This window comes from Taudactylus pleione, unplaced genomic scaffold (genome assembly GCF_031769625.1).
Source record: "Taudactylus pleione unplaced genomic scaffold, aTauple2 ptg000913l, whole genome shotgun sequence".
NCBI classification, from domain to species: Eukaryota; Metazoa; Chordata; class Amphibia; order Anura; family Myobatrachidae; genus Taudactylus; species Taudactylus pleione.
The window spans coordinates 1,834,221-1,856,227 of NW_028285314.1; the positions used below are offsets into that span (position 1 = coordinate 1,834,221).

At 48.7% G+C, this 22,007-nt stretch overlaps 1 protein-coding gene across 1 annotated transcript; it reads left to right on the forward strand.

The window, feature by feature from the left end:
* The first annotated feature begins 14,332 nt into the window (after window positions 1–14,332).
* Window positions 14,333–20,637, forward strand: LOC148473779 (zona pellucida sperm-binding protein 3-like). The gene is made up of 8 exons (XM_088459541.1): window positions 14,333–14,847; window positions 15,845–15,963; window positions 17,020–17,123; window positions 17,192–17,369; window positions 17,444–17,564; window positions 19,575–19,666; window positions 19,743–19,876; window positions 20,385–20,637. Exons 2-8 carry the CDS (start codon window positions 15,845–15,847, stop codon window positions 20,624–20,626), a joined length of 990 nt encoding a protein of 329 aa, XP_088315667.1. The 5' UTR covers window positions 14,333–14,847; the 3' UTR covers window positions 20,627–20,637.
* The last annotated feature ends 1,370 nt before the right edge of the window (window positions 20,638–22,007 follow it).

Genomic DNA, 22,007 nt, shown 5'->3' on the forward strand with positions numbered 1-22,007 from the left:
ACCATACATTATCAAATAGGGTCAGTCCAGCCCTGGTGCCTTGTTACAGTATTGCAGTGCACTGACTATCACAGCAGCTGCAGAGCACTGACTATCACAGCAGCTGCAGAACACTGACTATCACAGCAGCTGCAGTGCACTGAATGTCACAGCAGCTGCAGAGAACTGCAGACAGTGATGCTCAAAAGCTGCAATCCAGCACCCGCAGGATGGAATAGATGGTGTCTTCTTAAAATGTTTATTATGGTTATTTGTCATGATAATAAAATGTCTGGGACAATTATGTGGCTGGGGAGATCATGATGCTGCTGACTCGGGGTGGCATGGTGTGACTAGTGGACAGGGAGAACATGATGTGGCTGCAGGGGGCATTATGACATGTGGCTGGGGACGACATGATGTGGCTGCAGGGGGCATTATGACATGTGGCTGGGGACGACATGATGTGGCTGCAGGGGGCATTATGAGATGTGGCTGGGGAGGACATGATGTGGCTGCAGGTGGGTGATGTGACTGCAGGGGGCATTATGAGATGTGGCTGGGGAGGACATGATGTGGCTGCAGGGGGCATTATGAGATGTGGCTGGGGAGGACATGATGTGGCTGCAGGTGGGTGATGTGACTGCAGGGGGCATTATGACATGTGGCTGGGGAGGACATGATGTGGCTGCAGGTGGGTGATATGGCTGCAGGGGGCATTATGACATGTGGCTGGGGAGGACATGATGTGGCTGCAGGTGGGTGATGTGGCTGCAGGGAGCATTATGAGATGTGGCTGGGGAGGACATGATGTGGCTGCAGGTGGGTGATGTAACTGCAGGGGGCATTATGAGATGTGGCAGGGGAGGACATGATGTGGCTGCAGGTGGGTGATGTGGCTGCAGGGGGCATTATGACATGTGACTGGGGAGGACATGATGTGGCTGCAGGTGGGTGATGTGACTGCAGGGGGCATTATGAGATGTGGCTGGGGAGGACATGATGTGGCTGCAGGTGGGTGATGTGGCTGCAGGGGGTATTATGAGATGTGGCTGGGGAGGACATGATGTGGCTGCAGGTGGGTGATGTGGCTGCAGGGGGCATTATGAGATGTGGCTGGGGAGGACATGATGTGGCTGCAGGTGGGTGATGTGACTGCAGGGGGCTTTATGACATGTGGCTGGGGAGGACATGATGTGGCTGCAGGTGGGTGATATGGCTGCAGGGGGCATTATGACATGTGGCTGGGGAGGACATGATGTGGCTGCAGGTGGGTGATGTGGCTGCAGGGAGCATTATGAGATGTGGCTGGGGAGGACATGATGTGGCTGCAGGGGGCACTATGACATGTGGCTGGGGAGGACATGATGTGGCTGCAGGAGGGTGATGTAACTGCAGGGGACATTATGACATGTGACTGGGGAGGACATGATGTGGCTGCAGGAGGGTGATGTGACTGCAGGGGGCATTATGACATGTGGCTGGGGAGGACATGATGTGGCTGCAGGTGGGTGATGTGGCTGCAGGGGGCATTATGACATGTGACTGGGGAGGACATGATGTGGCTGCAGGTGGGTGATGTGACTGCAGGGGGCATTATGAGATGTGGCTGGGGAGGACATGATGTGGCTGCAGGTGGGTGATGTGGCTGCAGGGGGTATTATGAGATGTGGCTGGGGAGGACATGATGTGGCTGCAGGTGGGTGATGTGGCTGCAGGGGGCATTATGAGATGTGGCTGGGGAGGACATGATGTGGCTGCAGGTGGGTGATGTGACTGCAGGGGGCATTATGACATGTGGCTGAGGAGGACATGATGTGGCTGCAGGTGGGTGATGTGGCTGCAGGGGGCATTATGAGATGTGGCTGGGGAGGACATGATGTGGCTGCAGGTGGGTGATGTGACTGCAGGGGGCATTATGACATGTGGCTGGGGAGGACATGATGTGGCTGCAGGTGGGTGATGTGGCTGCAGGGGGCATTATGAGATGTGGCTGGGGAGGGCATGATGTGGCTGCAGGGGGGCATTATGACATGTGACTGGGGAGGACATGATGTGGCTGCAGGAGGGTGATGTAACTGCAGGGGACATTATGACATGTGACTGGGGAGGACATGATGTGGCTGCAGGTGGGTGATGTGACTGCAGGGGGCATTATGACATGTGGATGGGGAGGACATGATGTGGCTGCAGGTGGGTGATGTGACTGCAGGGGGCATTATGAGATGTGGCTGGGGAGGACATGATGTGGCTGCAGGTGGGTGATGTGACTGCAGGGGGCATTATGAGATGTGGATGGGGAGGACATGATGTGGCTGCAGGTGGGTGATGTGACTGCAGGGGGCATTATGAGATGTGGATGGGGAGGACATGATGTGGCTGCAGGTGGGTGATATGGCTGCAGGGGGCATTATGAGATGTGGCTGGGGAGGACTTGATGTGGCTGCAGGGGGCATTATGACGTGGCTGGGGAGGACATGATGTGACTGCAGGGGGCATTATGACATGTGGCTGGGGAGGACATGATGTGGCTGCAGGGGGCATTATGACATGTGGCTGGGGAGGACATGATGTGGCTGCAGGTGGGTGATGTGGCTGCAGGGGGCATTATGACATGTGACTGGGGAGGACATGATGTGGCTGCAGGTGGGTGATGTGACTGCAGGTGGCATTATGAGATGTGGCTGGGGAGGACATGATGTGGCTGCAGGTGGGTGATGTGGCTGCAGGGGGCATTATGAGATGTGGCTGGGGAGGACATGATGTGGCTGCAGGTGGGTGATGTGACTGCAGGGGGCATTATGACATGTGGCTGAGGAGGACATGATGTGGCTGCAGGTGGGTGATGTGGCTGCAGGGGGCATTATGAGATGTGGCTGGGGAGGACATGATGTGGCTGCAGGTGGGTGATGTGACTGCAGGGGGCATTATGACATGTGGCTGGGGAGGACATGATGTGGCTGCAGGTGGGTGATGTGGCTGCAGGGGGCATTATGAGATGTGGCTGGGGAGGGCATGATGTGGCTGCAGGGGGCATTATGACATGTGGCTGGGGAGGACATGATGTGGCTGCAGGAGGGTGATGTAACTGCAGGGGACATTATGACATGTGACTGGGGAGGACATGATGTGGCTGCAGGTGGGTGATGTGACTGCAGGGGGCATTATGAGATGTGGCTGGGGAGGACATGATGTGGCTGCAGGTGGGTGATGTGACTGCAGGGGGTATTATGAGATGTGGCTGGGGAGGACATGATGTGGCTGCAGGTGGGTGATGTGGCTGCAGGGGGCATTATGAGATGTGGCTGGGGAGGACATGATGTGGCTGCAGGTGGGTGATGTGACTGCAGGGGGCATTATGACATGTGGCTGGGGAGGACATGATGTGGCTGCAGGTGGGTGATATGGCTGCAGGGGGCATTATGACATGTGGCTGGGGAGGACATGATGTGGCTGCAGGTGGGTGATGTGGCTGCAGGGAGCATTATGAGATGTGGCTGGGGAGGACATGATGTGGCTGCAGGGGGCACTATGACATGTGGCTGGGGAGGACATGATGTGGCTGCAGGAGGGTGATGTAACTGCAGGGGACATTATGACATGTGACTGGGGAGGACATGATGTGGCTGCAGGAGGGTGATGTGACTGCAGGGGGCATTATGACATGTGGCTGGGGAGGACATGATGTGGCTGCAGGTGGGTGATGTGGCTGCAGGGGGCATTATGACATGTGACTGGGGAGGACATGATGTGGCTGCAGGTGGGTGATGTGACTGCAGGGGGCATTATGAGATGTGGCTGGGGAGGACATGATGTGGCTGCAGGTGGGTGATGTGGCTGCAGGGGGTATTATGAGATGTGGCTGGGGAGGACATGATGTGGCTGCAGGTGGGTGATGTGGCTGCAGGGGGCATTATGAGATGTGGCTGGGGAGGACATGATGTGGCTGCAGGTGGGTGATGTGACTGCAGGGGGCATTATGACATGTGGCTGAGGAGGACATGATGTGGCTGCAGGTGGGTGATGTGGCTGCAGGGGGCATTATGAGATGTGGCTGGGGAGGACATGATGTGGCTACAGGTGGGTGATGTGACTGCAGGGGGCATTATGACATGTGGCTGGGGAGGACATGATGTGGCTGCAGGTGGGTGATGTGGCTGCAGGGGGCATTATGAGATGTGGCTGGGGAGGGCATGATGTGGCTGCAGGGGGCATTATGACATGTGACTGGGGAGGACATGATGTGGCTGCAGGAGGGTGATGTAACTGCAGGGGACATTATGACATGTGACTGGGGAGGACATGATGTGGCTGCAGGTGGGTGATGTGACTGCAGGGGGCATTATGACATGTGGATGGGGAGGACATGATGTGGCTGCAGGTGGGTGATGTGACTGCAGGGGGCATTATGAGATGTGGCTGGGGAGGACATGATGTGGCTGCAGGTGGGTGATGTGACTGAAGGGGGCATTATGAGATGTGGATGGGGAGGACATGATGTGGCTGCAGGTGGGTGATGTGACTGCAGGGGGCATTATGAGATGTGGATGGGGAGGACATGATGTGGCTGCAGGTGGGTGATATGGCTGCAGGGGGCATTATGAGATGTGGCTGGGGAGGACTTGATGTGGCTGCAGGGGGCATTATGACGTGGCTGGGGAGGACATGATGTGACTGCAGGGGGCATTATGACATGTGGCTGGGGAGGACATGATGTGGCTGCAGGGGGCATTATGACATGTGGCTGGGGAGGACATGATGTGGCTGCAGGTGGGTGATGTGGCTGCAGGGGGCATTATGACATGTGACTGGGGAGGACATGATGTGGCTGCAGGTGGGTGATGTGACTGCAGGTGGCATTATGAGATGTGGCTGGGGAGGACATGATGTGGCTGCAGGTGGGTGATGTGGCTGCAGGGGGCATTATGAGATGTGGCTGGGGAGGACATGATGTGGCTGCAGGTGGGTGATGTGACTGCAGGGGGCATTATGACATGTGGCTGAGGAGGACATTATGTGGCTGCAGGTGGGTGATGTGGCTGCAGGGGGCATTATGAGATGTGGCTGGGGAGGACATGATGTGGCTGCAGGTGGGTGATGTGACTGCAGGGGGCATTATGACATGTGGCTGGGGAGGACATGATGTGGCTGCAGGTGGGTGATGTGGCTGCAGGGGGCATTATGAGATGTGGCTGGGGAGGGCATGATGTGGCTGCAGGGGGCATTATGACATGTGGCTGGGGAGGACATGATGTGGCTGCAGGAGGGTGATGTAACTGCAGGGGACATTATGACATGTGACTGGGGAGGACATGATGTGGCTGCAGGTGGGTGATGTGACTGCAGGGGGCATTATGACATGTGGATGGGGAGGACATGATGTGGCTGCAGGTGGCTGATGTGACTGCAGGGGGCATTATGAGATGTGGCTGGGGAGGACATGATGTGGCTGCAGGTGGGTGATGTGACTGCAGGGGGCATTATGACATGTGGATGGGGAGGACATGATGTGGCTGCAGGTGGGTGATGTGACTGCAGGGGGCATTATGAGATGTGGATGGGGAGGACATGATGTGGCTGCAGGTGGGTGATGTGGTTGCAGGGGGCATTATGAGATGTGGCTTGGGAGGACATGATGTGGCTGCAGGGGGCATTATGACGTGGCTGGGGAGGACATGATGTGACTGCAGGGGGCATTATGACATGTGGCTGGGGAGGACATGATGTGGCTGCAGGGGGCATTATGACATGTGGCTGGGGAGGACATGATGTGGCTGCAGGTGGGTGATATGGCTGCAGGGGGCATTATGAAATGTGGCTGGGGAGGACATGATGTGGCTGCAGGTGGGTGATTTGGCTGCAGGGGGCATTATGACTTGTGGCTGGGGAGGACATGATGTGGCTGCAGGTGGGTGATGTGGCTGCAGGGGGCATTATGAGATGTGGCTGGGGAGGACATGATGTGGCTGCAGGTGGGTGATGTGACTGCAGGGGGCATTATGACATGTGGCTGGGGAGGACATGATGTGGCTGCAGGTGGGTGATGTGACTGCAGGGGGCATTATGACATGTGGCTGGGGACGACATGATGTGGCTGCAGGTGGGTGATATGGCTGCAGGGGGCATTATGACATGTGGCTGGGGAGGACATGATGTGGCTGCAGGTGGGTGATGTGGCTGCAGGGGGCATTATGAGATGTGGCTGGGGAGGACATGATGTGGCTGCAGGGGGCATTATGACATGTGGCTGGGGAGGACATGATGTGGCTGCAGGAGGGTGATGTAACTGCAGGGGACATTATGAGATGTGGCTGGGGAGGACATGATGTGGCTGCAGGTGGGTGATGTGGCTGCAGGGGGCATTATGAGATGTGGCTGGGGAGGACATGATGTGGCTGCAGGTGGGTGATGTGACTGCAGGGGGCATTATGACATGTGGCTGGGGAGGACATGATGTGGCTGCAGGTGGGTGATGTGGCTGCAGGGGGCATTATGAGATGTGGCTGGGGAGGACATGATGTGGCTGCAGGTGGGTGATGTGACTGCAAGGGGCATTATGACATGTGGCTGGGGAGGACATGATGTGGCTGCAGGTGGGTGATGTGGCTGCAGGGGGCATTATGAGATGTGGCTGGGGAGGACATGATGTGGCTGCAGGGGGCATTATGACATGTGGCTGGGGAGGACATGATGTGGCTGCAGGTGGGTGATGTGGCTGCAGGGGGCATTATGAGATGTGGCTGGGGAGGACATGATGTGGCTGCAGGGGGCATTATGACGTGGCTGGGGAGGACATGATGTGACTGCAGGGGGCATTATGACATGTGGCTGGGGAGGACATGATGTGGCTGCAGGGGGCATTATGACATGTTGCTGGGGAGGACATGATGTGGCTGCAGGGGGCATTATGACATGTGGCTGGGGAGGACATGATGTGGCTGCAGGTGGGTGATATGGCTGCAGGGGGCATTATGAAATGTGGCTGGGGAGGACATGATGTGGCTGCAGGTGGGTGATTTGGCTGCAGGGGGCATTATGACTTGTGGCTGGGGAGGACATATGCGGTGAAACATAATCTCTGTATTGTGTGGTGTCACAATTATGGGCTCTGTATTTGTAACAAGGATGCTCTGTGTATTGTGTGGCATTTCCGCTCTCAGTACTTTGTGACGTGCTCTCCATAGATGTTGTAAATTGACTATAGCTGTGGTATATTGTTAATATATTATATATTGGCTATATATATATGTACACCACCTTAGACAAACCACTCCACACACAGTTTTTTCAAGATGCCTATTTCTATTGCTGGCGCATTACTACAATAGACAACAATAAAATGGGTTACTGGCGCATACTTGTGAAGAATAGGGAAAGTGCAGAGAGATAGTGATAGAGAGACATAAGGAAAAGGAAAGAGTCCACTTAAATGCAGTATCAAATTGTTTAATATATAATGATTCTTATAAAAGGCAAAATAAGACTTTACATATAAAATATATATTGAATAAAACACATCTAATAGTCTGGATGCGAAGGACTATATCCAACATTTTAAAACAATGCAACAAAGATATAGTCTACGGAAAGTCTTTTTATAGGTATCTTTTTGATACCTATAAACTTCAAATCTGACGGGTCACTATTATGATGTTGGGAAAAGTGTATCGGAACGCTGTGCGTTTCGATGTTATTCTTTATATTATGCATGTGTTCTGCGATCCTACATTTTAACGCTCTTGTGCTTCTTCCCACATATTGCAAGCCACAAGGGCATTTGAGTAGATAAACTACTCCTTGGGTTTCACAGCTAATGGTTTCTTTTATTTTGTACTCCTTTTTTTATTATTATTATTCGAATACAAAGCTCTCTACCTTTTTTGTGCTTTTTTGTTTGGTACTTTTGCATCTTTTATACTTCAGGCAGTAGAAAAAAAACCTGCCTTATTTATTCCCAGCCAAGTAGATTTGGAGACTACCTTTTTTAGTGGCAAAGCACTTTTCACCAACTTGGATCTGATGTTTTACGCTCTGTGGTATATCATATGTGGTTTATATTGTAATATACCATTCAATTTATCATCTTTATGTAAGATCGGACAGTATTTGTTCACTCTTTTTTCCAGTTTTTTACTTGGTTGCTATATTGAGTGATGAAGGATATCTCATTTTCTGTGTTTCCTTTTATCTTCTTATTTCCTTTCGGGACAAATAATGTCCTTTCTAATTTTGCAACTTCTTTAAAGTCTACTTCCAAGTCGTCTCTTTTATATCAATTTTCCAGGAATCTATTTTTAAGTTCTGTTGTTTGTTTTTCATAATCTGTTGTTTTGGAACAATTTCTTTTGATTCTTTTGAACTGTTCCTTGGAGATATTGTGCAACCATTTAGGGTGATGGTTGCTTTTGTATTCAATAAAGGTATTGCAATCTATTTTTTTAATATAGGTACAGGTTCCTATGTGACCTCCTTCAACTTAAATTTCCAAATCTAGGAACGCGATGTTTTCCGTACTGTTGATAGTAGTAAATTGCAAATTCAGTGCATTTTCATTTATGTAGGACAAGAAGTTCTTTAGATCTTCTTGACTTCCTGACCAGATAAAGAAGACGTCATCGATAAATCTCTTCCAAAGCTTTATGTGTTCCAGGAAGGGATTATTGTTCCAAATTCTTTGGTTTTCCCATTGCACTACAAACAGGTTCGCATACCCAACGCGGTGTCGCGAACCTGTCTGTAGTGCATACCTTCAAACCAGAAATGGTTGTGACTCAAGATAGTTCTCATGGCTTCACTGAAAAAGTTGATTTGTTTCATATTTAGATCACTTTCTTTTTCCAAGATTTCCTTGACTAGATCACAGCCTTTTTCTTGCTCTATTACACTATAGAGCGAGGCAATATCTCATGTGACCAACGTGTATTCATTTTCCCAAATGAAGTCCTCTAAGGTGTTTAGGGAATCCCTTAAATAACTTTTTTGTTTGAGGACCAGCGGCTGTAGAAACTGATCTATATATTCAGACAGGTTACTCTTCAGTGACACTATCCCCACCACTATCGGCTTTCCTTGTGGGTTCTTTGTATCCTTGTGGATCTTTGGTAAAATATAAAAGACTGCCAACTTCAGATGATCTTTTAGGATATATTCATACTCCTTTTTATTAAGTATACCCATTAATAATGCCTCTCTCAGCATCATATCCATTTCTGTTTTATATACTGTTGTTGGGTCTTTTGTTAGGGGTTCGTAGGTTGTTGTATCTTCTAAAATTCTGTTTGCCTCTACCAAATATTGGGTTTTGTCCATTATTACGATTCTCCCTCCTTTATCTGCTGGTTTTATGCAGATTTCATGATCCGCTTCTAAATCTGCAAGTGCTTGTCTTTCTTGTTAGATAGATTGAAGCAATGTTTAGTGGTTGTAGTGTTCGAATCTTCTAATTCTTTTTCGACCATTCGCTGGAAGGTCTCTATATAGGGTCCCTTTTGTTGGCTTTGATTGATTTTTTTTTTAAAGTTGTATGTGTATATGGATCATCATCAGATGTTTTCGGTATCGTCACTTTATCTTTAAGGAAGAATTTTTTCAGGGTAGGATTTCTAACAAATTGGTGCAGACTAATATATGTCTCAAATTTATTGAGGTTATTGTCGGGGGTAAATTTTAGTCCTTTTGTCAAAACCCTTTCTTGTGTAGTAGTAAGACAGACTAAATTACCGCCGCTGTAGGTAGTGCTGCGCATGCGCTGGTTTTACGGATGTAATATCGCATGCGCAGAACAGATTCCAGCTGCGGTAAGGTAGAGTAGAGAGGGAAAACTATCTATTTCCCGAAAAGCTGTCATCGCAAAAATGACAGCTTTTCGGAATAGATAGTTATGGAGAGGGGGAATGATGAATCCTCCGGTAATTAGGTAGAACTCCATGCCAGTTCTAAACCTAATTACCTCCAGAGAAAGTTTAGTTATGATGAATAGGCCCCTTAGTCTTGTTTTTCTTTTTTTTGCTAATATACCTGGGGGGCTTCTTGGATTTATTTCCCCCCCCCCGGTGGTGTTAGTTTTCTGGCTAGATCTAAAAATGGTGAATATGTTCATCTGCACTATCTTCATGTACCTCTCTGGTATCTTGGGGGTCATGATGTTACTATCTCTATTACCAGAGGTAAGCCTCTCTAGATTTGAGAGGAGTTATTTTTTTCGTGTTAAAACTTTTTTTTTTTTGCTTTCATAATCCCTCTTTGGAAACCTTCTGATGCTTTAATGTGTCGTGGCTGATAAACGGACAACATGCAGGCGCCCACTACCTCTCTCGCACATTTGTAATACATTGCAATCCAGCCAAAACATCGGTAACATCGAGTACCATCTGAGCCACTCGCACAAATAAGGCAGTTCAGACCTCACTTATAAATAGCTAACTTTCTTGTACATAGTGAACACTGAAGCGACGTAAAGCATCACAGTTGCTAATTTATGTACGCCCCGGTAACGGAGTTCAAACGCACTGGCATGCCTGCGTTCTGCCGACCACTCCCCGTAACCACCCACACAAACAGCTCTTCCTGTCAATCACTATACAATGAATCTGCACGATCTCTGCAATCACTTTCCCGTTCACAGTGAGACGCTCGTGCACGTGCTTTGCGATGCGTACCCATGCGCAGGAAGCAAGCATCGGCCGTCTGCGTGCGTACTAGCATTTGCGATCCTTGCTGAATCAGGCCTCAATCCCTGACCAAGCTCTGGAAATAAGCTGCAAGCTGCAGAGTCTGTGGGTCTTCAACTTTTGGCCCTCCAGCTGCTGTGGAACTACAGGTCCCAGGATGCCCTGCCACAGTTTTAGCATGCTGTTATATCAAAAAGGTGGCAGTGCATGCTGGGATGTGTAGTTCCACAGCAGCTGGAGGGCCAAGGTTGAAGACCCTACTCCATAACTAACTGGATGACAAAGGAGTGACATTGCACACAATTTAACCAACTATTAAATACAAGTGTATCACTCAATAGGAGAAATCCTGAGATTGTGCAATTATCATTACAAGCAATAAGCTCAGTGGATATTATATAAATCAGCTGGATTTTTATTTGAAACATTATAATCTGTTATATAGAATTGAGAACTTTGGCCCTGATTCAGACCCACTCGCGAGCGGCTGCCCGCTCGCAAGTGGGTCGATGGTTTGCACTGCGCATGCGCACGACGGAGGGAGCTCCGTCGTGCTCATGCGCGAGACACGATGAGCGAAGGACTTTCCTTCGCTCCTAGTGTCTGATCAAAGGGGGCGTGCTGTCGATGTTGATTGACAGCACGCCCCCTTTGGTGGGCGTGCCGGGGGCGTGCCTGCCAGACGGAGGCATTCCCAAGGGAACGCCTACCGTCCGAAGCCGGCCCTACTGACATCACTAGTGATGTCAATGGGAGTGATTTTGGCTCTGATAGAGCCAAAATCACTCCTGGCCTTGCGGTTGAAAAACTCAACCGCAGGCTGTTGCTCGCAGTTTCGATGGTCGCGATGGTCAAGACCATCGCGACCATCATCCTGCACACTCGTATATGCTGTGGGTGGTGACCCACAGCTATACGAGCGTCCAGGAGGACGCTCCATATTAATGGAGGTGGGCCCTGATTCAGAGCGTCCGGCTCTGAATGAGGGCCTTTGTTTGAATTTAAATATGCCCATTCCCTGAATTAATACAATTTTGGTGTCTACTAATTCTTTCTCAGAAGATATTTGCTTTTTTAGGTGCTGTATAATTAGTGCGGTATTATCCTAACAAACCATTAACACAGGGCACCATAAAAAAGAGTAGAAAAAACTTTTATTTTAGGATGGTCTGGATAGATAGACATTATAGTGCAGTACAGGTCTATACTCTATAGAGCACAGGTTCTCAAACTCGGTCCGCCGGACCCCAAACAGTGCATGTTTTCCAGGTCTCCTAATAGATTCACAAGTGAAATAATTAGCTCCACCTGTGGAACTTTTAAAATGTCAATAGGTGGAAAACGTGACCTGTGTGAGGTCCTGAGGACCGAGTTTGAGAACCACTGCTCTGTAGGCAGAGGTTCTCAAATTCGGTCCTCAGGACCCCACACAGTTCACGTTTTCCAGGTCACCCAGCAGGTGCACAGGTGTATTCATTACTCACTGACACATTTTAAAAGATCTACAGGTGGAGCTAATTATTTCACTTGCGATTTTGCGAGGAGATCTGGAAAACATGCACTGTTTGGGGTCCTGAGGACCGAGTTTGAGAACCGGTGCTATAGAGCAATGTTATGTGCCAGCAGCATGTGATATATTAAGCCAGTGGTTCTCAAACTCGGTCTTCAGGACTCCACACAGGTCATGTTTTACAGGTCTCCCAGAAGGTGCTGAGGACCGAGTTTGAGAACCTGTGTATTAAGCACATTACAGACATTACAGATTCCTCATAAGGAGTGTAGCATTGTATCAGGTGATACCTGTCAGCAACATTATTCCAGGCATCACAAAAAGCTGTAGATCCTTTGGTTACACTATCTCACAGGTTCTTAAACTCGGATCTCAGGACCCCAAACAGTGCATGTTTTCCATGTCTCCACACTGAATCAAGTGAAATAATTAGCTCAACCTGTGGACCTTTTAAAATGTGTCAGTGAGTAATAATTACACCTGTGCACCTGCTGGGTGACCTGCAAAATGTGAACTGTGTGGGGTCCTGAGGACCGAGTTTGAGAACCACTGCACTGATCACTGCTGTGTAAAGGCCCCCATACACATGCCAGTGGATTGCACGATCCTGCTATCGGATCGGAAACTCCGACCTGCCGCCATAGATATGTTCCGCAATCTGTCGCAGGATCGGTGAAATCCACCAAGTTAAATGTCACCGATGTGCCAATAATATCAGATTTTTACTCGTGATCTGCAAATCTGTGAAATCCAACATGTTGGATTTCACCAATCCTGTGATGCCGGATCAATATAAAGCATACAGGACTACTCTCCCGGGAGTCGCGGGAGGCTCCCGATATTTCGGGTAACCCGCAGAAGAGTAGGCATATCTCCCACATCCCGCCCACTTTCTAGTGAAGTGGGCAGGACGGGGAGATTTTGCGTGGAATTTTCGGTTCCGTAGGGAAGGGGTGGGACTAAATTACGCAAATTGGGGCATTAAGCCCTGCCCCCTCCTCATGGATCCATGAATCGTAGGGGTTTTCTGTAAAGGGGCAGGGCCTACTGGCGTCTATCGTCTGGCCACACCCCCCAAAGCGGAGAGCAGCAGGTCCTCTCTGGATGCTCCCAAAAAAGTGCCCAGGAATGTCGGTAAGTATGATATAAAGATCAACATAAACATACAAATATACTGGGTTCTCATATGTCATTACAGATAAATAAGATAATACCTACCAGCAGCATAAATTGAGACCTATCATTTTGCTGTACTATTGATAGTGCGGGGTTCCTGCCAACAGCAACAATAATTAATTTCTCATTCTAGAACTTAATCAGGATATACAGTATATCTCGGTGTAATGATTTCATAGTGGACACTATAACATCAGTGATTTCTATCCTAATTGGGAATGGATATTTAAAACACATCAGCAGTTGAATTTTACCATCATATTTCTAAAGCTGCATACACACGTAAAGATTTTCTGTCCAACCATCCAACTAGTTGATTGGTTGGACTGAAAATCTGGTAATGTATGGGAGCAAATGACAATCAGCAATTTGCTCTTAAACACCGGAAAATTTACAAAAACTGTTGTTTGAACAAATTGTTTAGATCAAACATTTGACAAACTTGTCTGACGCCTTTTTCATCTGTTTTCTGGCATTTAGGAGCAAATTGCTGATCATCAGTTACTCCCATACATTACCAGATCTTCACTCCAACCAATCAACTAGTTGGATGGTTGGACAGAAAATCTTTACGTGTGTATGCAGCTTTAGACCAATCTTTCTTTTTTTTTGGAGTATGTCAGATAGAAGGATTTATAGGAGGATGACTTAAAAACTCAGATAAAAGTAGGCCTACCATATTATCCCTTAAACTGGGACACGCATGGATTACACAGGTTCTGTGGCTCATTAATACCAGGTGAAATGCAGGCTTGAAATCAGCCAGCCACAGAGCCTGTGAAATTCATGAATGTCCCGGTTTAAAGGGATAGTATGGTAAGCCTAGGTTTAAGTGCATCTATATAGCTAATCTATCTATTATCTAATCTGTCTTCATATAAAATCTATCCACCATATCTTTGCTGAGAAAGGTGTTCAGGTGTGTGGGATCATTATCTGCCCCAGGTGGGGGTATTAGCAGCTGATGGGAGGGGTATAAAGGGCTGATCCCTGCATTCCTGTCCTTGTGCTGTGTGTCCTGCAGGCAGAATGGGGATGTGGGTGAGGTGGAGTTGGCTGCTGGTGGTTGCGCTGGTTTATGGATCAGGATTTGCCAGTGCTGGGGAGCATGTCTTGGTTAGGCGCCAGTCAGACAGTTGGTGGAGGCATTACCAGCCCTCTGTGGGGGGATCTCCTCGAGGGTCTCATGTGGGGGCTGCTCAGCCTGTGTCTCGCCTGGGGTCTCCCAGATGGGGTGCTCAGCCTGTGTCAGGAGCGGGGTCCCCTGTTAGGTATGATGGGGGGGCTGCTCATTCTAGACAGCTGGCACCACCCCAGAGCTTTCCTATCAGTGTGCAGTGTGGTGAGGACACAATGGTGGTGACTGTGATGAGAGACCTGTATGGGAATGGGAAGCTGGTGTAGGCCTCAGATCTGAGCCTAGGACCCCAGTCCTGCAAACCTGGTTCCCAGAGCACCGATACCAGTGTGGTCTTTGAGATTGGCCTCCAGGAGTGTGGGAATGCAGTACAGGTAAGTGGGGGATGGGGGGGTTCCTTCCTGTGGTCTTATGGGGTAGGAGGGGCGGGGGGGAGATGTATGAAGCGCTATCTGCCCCTGTCATTATCAGTGCTGCTATCTACAAGATGGCAGTGCTGATTGGCAGCGCAACGTATGACCGGTCAGTGTGCCTGACTGTTCTGCCTGTTGTAGCTATTGACTTCTACAGCCTGGCAATGCCCTGTCCCCACAGCAGGGACAGCGCTGTCGCTGCTGCGGTGACTACTGGCTTCAGGGCTGCATGTGGGATCTTGCGAGATCCCACGCATGCTTGGTGGAGCCGACTGAGACATGGCGCATCGGCACTAGGCTGATGCGCTGTGTACTCAGGCAGAGATTGCAGGAGGGGGAAGTTAACGCTCCCCTTCCCTGGCTGATGAGATGCTCATACATCTCATAGAGCTTCCTGCTTTGCCTTGGTAAAGAGGAGGCGCTGGAAGCAATATGGTGTCGCTTAACGTTCTGCTGTAATACACCCCCCCCCCCCCCCATGTCCCGTATCTGTTGTAGGTATGTAGTCTCTCCTAGCTGCAGCTTATGAATTGTTGTCATGGTCTTTGCCCTACATGCGATGAGCAGCTCTGAGTACTATGCAGCTAATATAGAATAAAACTAGTTGTACTGCGCTTCTGAATGTGAGTAATAGGGGCAGTGATCTATGTACATATTATCTTGGTGTCTGGCCAGTATATACTGCACTTCCCATACACGGGTACTGACCAGTTCCTTACAAAGCTGACACTTATTACCTGAGATGCCCTGGTGCGGATTGGTAATGTTAACAAATGCTGAGAAAGGAATTTGACGAGTCTCATTTACCAGGCAGGAGTGACCTGGAACATAATATTTTGAGAGATATATATTTAATATTACAGTGACATAACTTGTATTATCTGTCGGAGGACAACTGATCTGCATGTAGTATTTGGTGTCTGTAATAAATGGTTAATATTACTCTTCATGTCCTCAGATGACTGCAGACTCTCTGATCTACATAACTAGTCTGTCCTACAACCCAAAGCCCTCTAGCAGTGTCCCCATTACCCGGACCAACTCTGCCGTGGTCCCCATCCAGTGCTTCTACCCCCGGTGAGTGTGGGTCAGAGGGAGGGTTATAGCTTATTAATGAGTGGGAGCTGCCACACTAGTGACTCTCAGCCTTGGTCTGTGATGGAGAAGCTGTGCTCCTGTGTAACATTACGGGTTCTGGCTTCTGTTGGCCTCAAATGTAGCGTTCTGACAACAGTACAACCCCAGCCCCCCCCATGAATCCTGATCCCAGTATCAGGTCTGTGCCTTGTACAGATTAGGGCACCACCAGCGTATATCCTGTATAATGTAGTGATTTCCCTCCTGCACCAGCTATTATGCTGTATTGGTGACTGACATGTTTCCCTATGAGGCAGTGACGTTGGGATCTGACACCAGACGTCTTCCTCACTTCTGTGCACAAGGAGACTCTCAGATTAAGGCCTCCTTACTATACCCTGAGTGTCCATCACACTTCTTAGTATGGCTGACAGCGTTATTGTGTGGTTACAGGGGCTGGCACTCTGATAGCGATGCCATACTGCAGTGATATGCCTGGTGCAGTGCATGTTTCCCACCGGATGTAATATGACAGGTCTAAGGGGCTCAGGAAGAATAGATGCCCCCCCCCAATGTCTATGGGGGAAATATCAGTTATGCTGCTTTTACACTGAAGTTCCAGGTCTGAATTGGGATTTGGGACATGTTTCCATCCCGGATCAGACAAGGGCCAGACACTTGCCTACTGCAGCACCAACCCAGGGTATGGCCGGATTGACACCATTTACACCAGAGCTGGGTCTGAGTGACCCGGATCTGCTGTCTACACTGCAGGGTGGCTCTGGAACGACCAGTGTCCAACCTTGCAAGAAACCAGAGTAGGATCCTCTTGTCCTTGGACCTGACTTTACACAAATGGATCAAGAAATGTTGGTGAAAACTTTAATGTTGGTGCCTATGTTGCTATACCTAGTCCCATTCCTCTTCTTTTTTTTTTTTTTTTCTCCTCCCCATCTTTTATGAAAAATAAATTTACCACCATGTGACCATTTTTTTACGGTTCTAATGGAGTGAAATCTGACCCCCAAACACCCCCCACCCCCTTGTCTTATACAGACATGGTAATGTGAGCAGTGAGGCCATCAAGCCAACATGGGTTCCGTTCCATTCCACCGCATCCTCAGAAGAGAGGCTATCCTTCTCCTTGCAGCTGATGATGGGTAAGTGAGGTGGTGGATATGATGGTGCTGGGTCTGGTTTGGTCTCTAACCCTCTGATTACCTTACAGATGACTGGAGCGCTCCCAGACCTTCCTCTGTCTTCCAGCTGGGGGACATGTTCTACATAGAGGCCTCTGTGGACACTCAGAACCACGTCCCTATGATGCTATTTGTGGATAGATGTGTGGCCACGCTGTCTCCTGATGTCCAGTCTGACCCTCACTATGACATCATTGCCTACAATGGGTATGTTATACCAGGGACTGTCCAGCTGCTGTGGTCATGGCTCCACTTTCTGCTAAACCTGTCCTGTTCTGCAGGTGCCTGGTTGACGGTAAGCAAGAAGATTCCTCTTCCGCCTTCACATCCCCAAGGACCCAGCTAAGCCAGCTCCGGTTTATGATTGATGCTTTCCGGTTCACTGGGACAGATGTCTCTCTGGTAAGGACTGATCTGTTCTACTGGTTACACCTTCTAGTGTGGGGGCATAATCTCCATTCTGAGAGGCAGATAAGGGTGCACAGAGTATAAACATCTGGGGGCATATTCATCGCACAATATTGTTACTGAAGTTGTTACAGTATCACCTTAAATTGCAAATCTTTTTTCTACTGCATTTATTCCTGTGTTGGGACCGAGCTTCAGAGAGCCCTGTATCACTACAGAGTTGGTATCAAAGTGGTTACTACTGCTATCACTGCTTCCGGACCCAGCCAGCATAATGCACTTACTGTGTATGTACCAGTATAGGCTGGCAAGGATGCCGGCCAAGGATCCCTCTTCAGGGTCAAGCTGCAGAAAGCTTCATGTTCCAGAGCTGGGTACACGTCATAAGTTAGAAACCTATGGGAGCTGATTTTGTGATCTCACGTGGAGGGGACCTAGGGGCATTCCACGGCTCTGCTGAGCTCCGGCAACGGCAGGGGGAAGTGCAGTCAGGTGACAGCCACAGATCAGAATGGGCTTCTGCACAGAAGCTCATTCTGGGCTGGCTACAGGGGACAAGGAAGATGGCTGCAGGAAAGCAATACTGCGCATGTCCAGCTGCGGCCACTCCTCCCGTGGTCTTTTGCGGAGCTGTGAGTGACAGACGGCTCTGCCTCCGTATTTGCCGCCCATGATCTGACCAGAGGCTCAGAGCATCAGAAGGCAGACACCAGAGAAGAGGGGGCCAGGAAATCTGCTGCAGTCTCTGCACAGCGTCTTCTGACACTGTGTGTACAGGATGCAATGTCAGTTGGGGGGACAGGGGTGCAGCATGCTGTGCCAGGGGGGTATAGAGCATGTTATGCCAAGTGTGGCATACTATGACAGGGTGTAGAGCATGCTGTGCCAGCTAGGTGTGGGGCATGTTATGTCTGGGGAGTGTAAGGCTGTTTGTGGAGCGTGTTCTGACAGTCGGGGGTATTGAGCACCCCCCTAACTGAGGAACTTTTTGTGACAGGGGAGGTGTATGGAACATATGACAAAGGGGATGTCTAAAGCATATAATAATGATGGGGTGTCTGGAGTGTATTATGATTGGTGAGGGATGCCTGGAGTTTATTTTGGGGGGTGTAAATCATATTATGATGGAAGTGTCAGATAAACACAAAGTACATACAAAAGGGGGGCAGACTAGCGTAATATTTATAGAACAGGTATTGGTGTCACTCTTCGGTCTTTTCAATAATTCACAATGGCAAATGTGTCAAGTCAACGTTTTGAGTTTATTATAAAACTCGTCATCGGGACATATGTCCTGATTTTTATAATAAAGTCAAAATGCTGACTTGACACATTTGCCATTGTGAATTATTGAAAAGACCGAAGAGTGACACCAATACCTGTTCTATCTACCTCTAAATGCGCACCACGACAAGTACTTTCCTTGGAATGTGTGTATTCTGGATCCCCATGGTCAGAATCCTGACACCGGCATTCCGACAGGGTTAGCATACCGATACTTGGCTGGTATGCTAACCCTCCCTCTTTGGTGCCTGAACCAATCGTCCTGAAACCCAATCCCACCCCTTACCTTCAGGATTCCGATGCCAGTAATGTAAGTGTCGGGAATCCTGGTGGTCAGGATGCCAATGTATCCCGTACACACGGGATGTCTGAGAACAATGTTTAGACATATCGTGTTGGCAGTATTTCTACCCATTGTGCTGTGTATGGGCGATCAGCCACACTTGCTGCAGAGGCTGATGGGGAGGGGGTCACTATGTCACCCCTGCCCAGTGGAACCGCAGATGGTGGTTCAGTGTGTGAGCAACCATAACCTGCAGATATCTATCGGGTTTTTTTTTTTTTGCAGAATTACTCGGCTATTGGTTACAGTAGTCAAATTGATAGCTTAGCTCATGATCTAATCAGGGGAATATTTAAGACTTGTGACTGCATCACTAGCAGAAGCCCCGCACTGCCTTCTCCCATCTAATCACCTAAACTGTACCTGTCTTCTCCTAGATCTATATCACCTGTTACCTGAGAGCTGCTGCAGCCTCTCAGACCCCGGATCCATTGAACAAAGCCTGTTCCTACAGCAAAGCCTCTAGAAGGTGAGACACTGTGTAGTGCCCTGAGTTACGTTACTGGTGTAATGGGTAAGATGGCTGACTTCTCCATTTCTCTTAGCTGGGCTGCTGTGGAGGGCGCCAATAACATCTGCCTATGCTGTGACACTGGGAACTGTGCTGCCCCTGCTGGTCAGAGCAGGAGATGGGAAGCTGTGCATGGGAGACCAAGAGGAATGGGGAAGAGAGAAGTCGGTGAGTACTTCATGTTGCCAGGCACTGAACTGCCATCTTACAGCCTACCTTCTACTTGGGGCATATGAAAGCCTGGCAATGCCAGGTCTTGGCTTGGTAAATACCCCCTTCTATAATGCAGATACTGGTGTCAATAAGAGCTTGTGACTTGACCATGCACATAACTTGTTCCTCAGTGGTTATTGCAAAATGATTTTAGGAAGCTTCCCCCTCATTGCACCTGGTTAGAGGTTCCTTCCCAGTCTGTATGAGCTGTGTGCATGGACTCACTACATGTAATAGCAGTTGGCACTTCCTGCCTTGGGAATTGAGTTCTAGGAAAGTCTTTGATATAACAGTCCCCCATGTGACCAGGGATCTTAGTAATTGCTTATGAGGATCTTTACACATACACTTGCCTGGGACTATTTATCATCTACTGTATCTACCAGTATAGCACTGGCTAAATGTCACACTTTTACTGGAAGTTCTGGCTGCTTGTATTAAAGCCTAACCTCTCCCCCTGCAGGTTCTCATCCAGAGGAACATGGACTGGCCACACTAGGGCCTCTTCTGGTGATTGGAGCCGAGTCTAACCCAGCCCCTGGTGCCGCCCTTAGCCAGGCTTCCAGAATGACAGCAGGATCCAGGCCTCTAGAACTGTGGGTGTTGGTGGCCATTGTCTCTGTCAGTCTGGCTGTTGTAGCTGTTGGTCTTGTGGTGGTTGGAAAATGTGTCATAAGGAGATTCTCTCACAAAGAAGCTGTATAGAAATAAAAATATTCAGGAAACCATTTCTGCATCCTTGTGTATCCTATAAACCTGGTATAACCTGTATTAGGCCTTTGTAACTGACAAGGACTTTACAGTTTCTTTCTATAGCTCCCGTTCCTGTTGGATATGTAATGCATTCTGACAACCATAGATTTTGCTGCCACAATGACACTTGGGATCCCACCTGAAAAAGGCCTAGGACCATAGGCTTAGAAACTGTCAGGCTGCAGGGGTTTAACAAATGCATAATGGGCCATCAGACAACTTTAATGTCTCAGTGTATGTTCTTGGTCTAACAGTTGGTTCAGCAGGTGTTGGGAGTCGGTGCACCCTGGGTGTATGTTCCCACTATTGGTCTGTCAGCCTGGCCATTGTTTGTCCTAAATGACTGTAAACATGTGACCCTGAGGCCCAGTGTTCATAATCCCTCAAGTAATGTTGGTCCACAACTTGGGGTAATTGGTCAGTCATGGTCCTTAAATAGTGCAAACCATTGGCAGTCATGTTAACCGTGACACCAAATCTGCTACACGAGACTATAACCATGAAATGCATAACCCCCATGCAACATTCAAACCTAATCCTGGGAGGCAGGAAGTGGCTGTTGGTTTCTGTTCTAAATACAATCACTCTACCCTGCTCCAGGATGGGTTTCATTTAATAAGCAGGGAACCCTCTTACGGAAAACTACTAAGAACAGTTGCTAATATAGTGCTGGCACATTTCATTGCAGTTTACAATTGGAAGCAGTACTACTACAAGACTGTAATAAGTATATATGCTTGCTTAGTAGGCTGGAAACCAAACCAACTAGAACTTTAGTGCTGGCTTGGGTCTTCCCACCCAGTTTGGAATGAGGTATAAGCAACCGTCCACCCCCCCCCCCCCTCCCCACCTGTCTCCAGGGCTGTTAGTGTAGTGGATGCCCCCCTTTAGACTCCTATTTTAGCAGGTGATTGAATGATAACGACATAGTTATCGTTCAATCTTTCAAAAATTGTTTATAAATCGTGCAGTGTTAGTCAAAAATGCAAGCTCCCGCTGGTCGTTTGATTGTCTCGTCAGTCAATTGAACATGCCTGTCAATTTCACTTGATCTATTAAAGATCGTTTGCAAATTGTTCAGACAAAGATAAAATTTCAAGGGAAAATCGTTTGGAGATTGGACAGGGAGTAGATCGTCTAGTGGATGTGCCCCTTTACAGACCTGGAGATGGGAGTAGGTGTCTGGGAATTTATAGGCAAATGCAGGCCCTGCCCACACCATGGCCACATAGAAAGTAATATAATAGAACTTTACTAGAGCTGCATGTTCAAATCACAAATTAAATAGGCACTGCCTGTGGATCTTTAAACTTGTCAACCAGTAATAAAACTA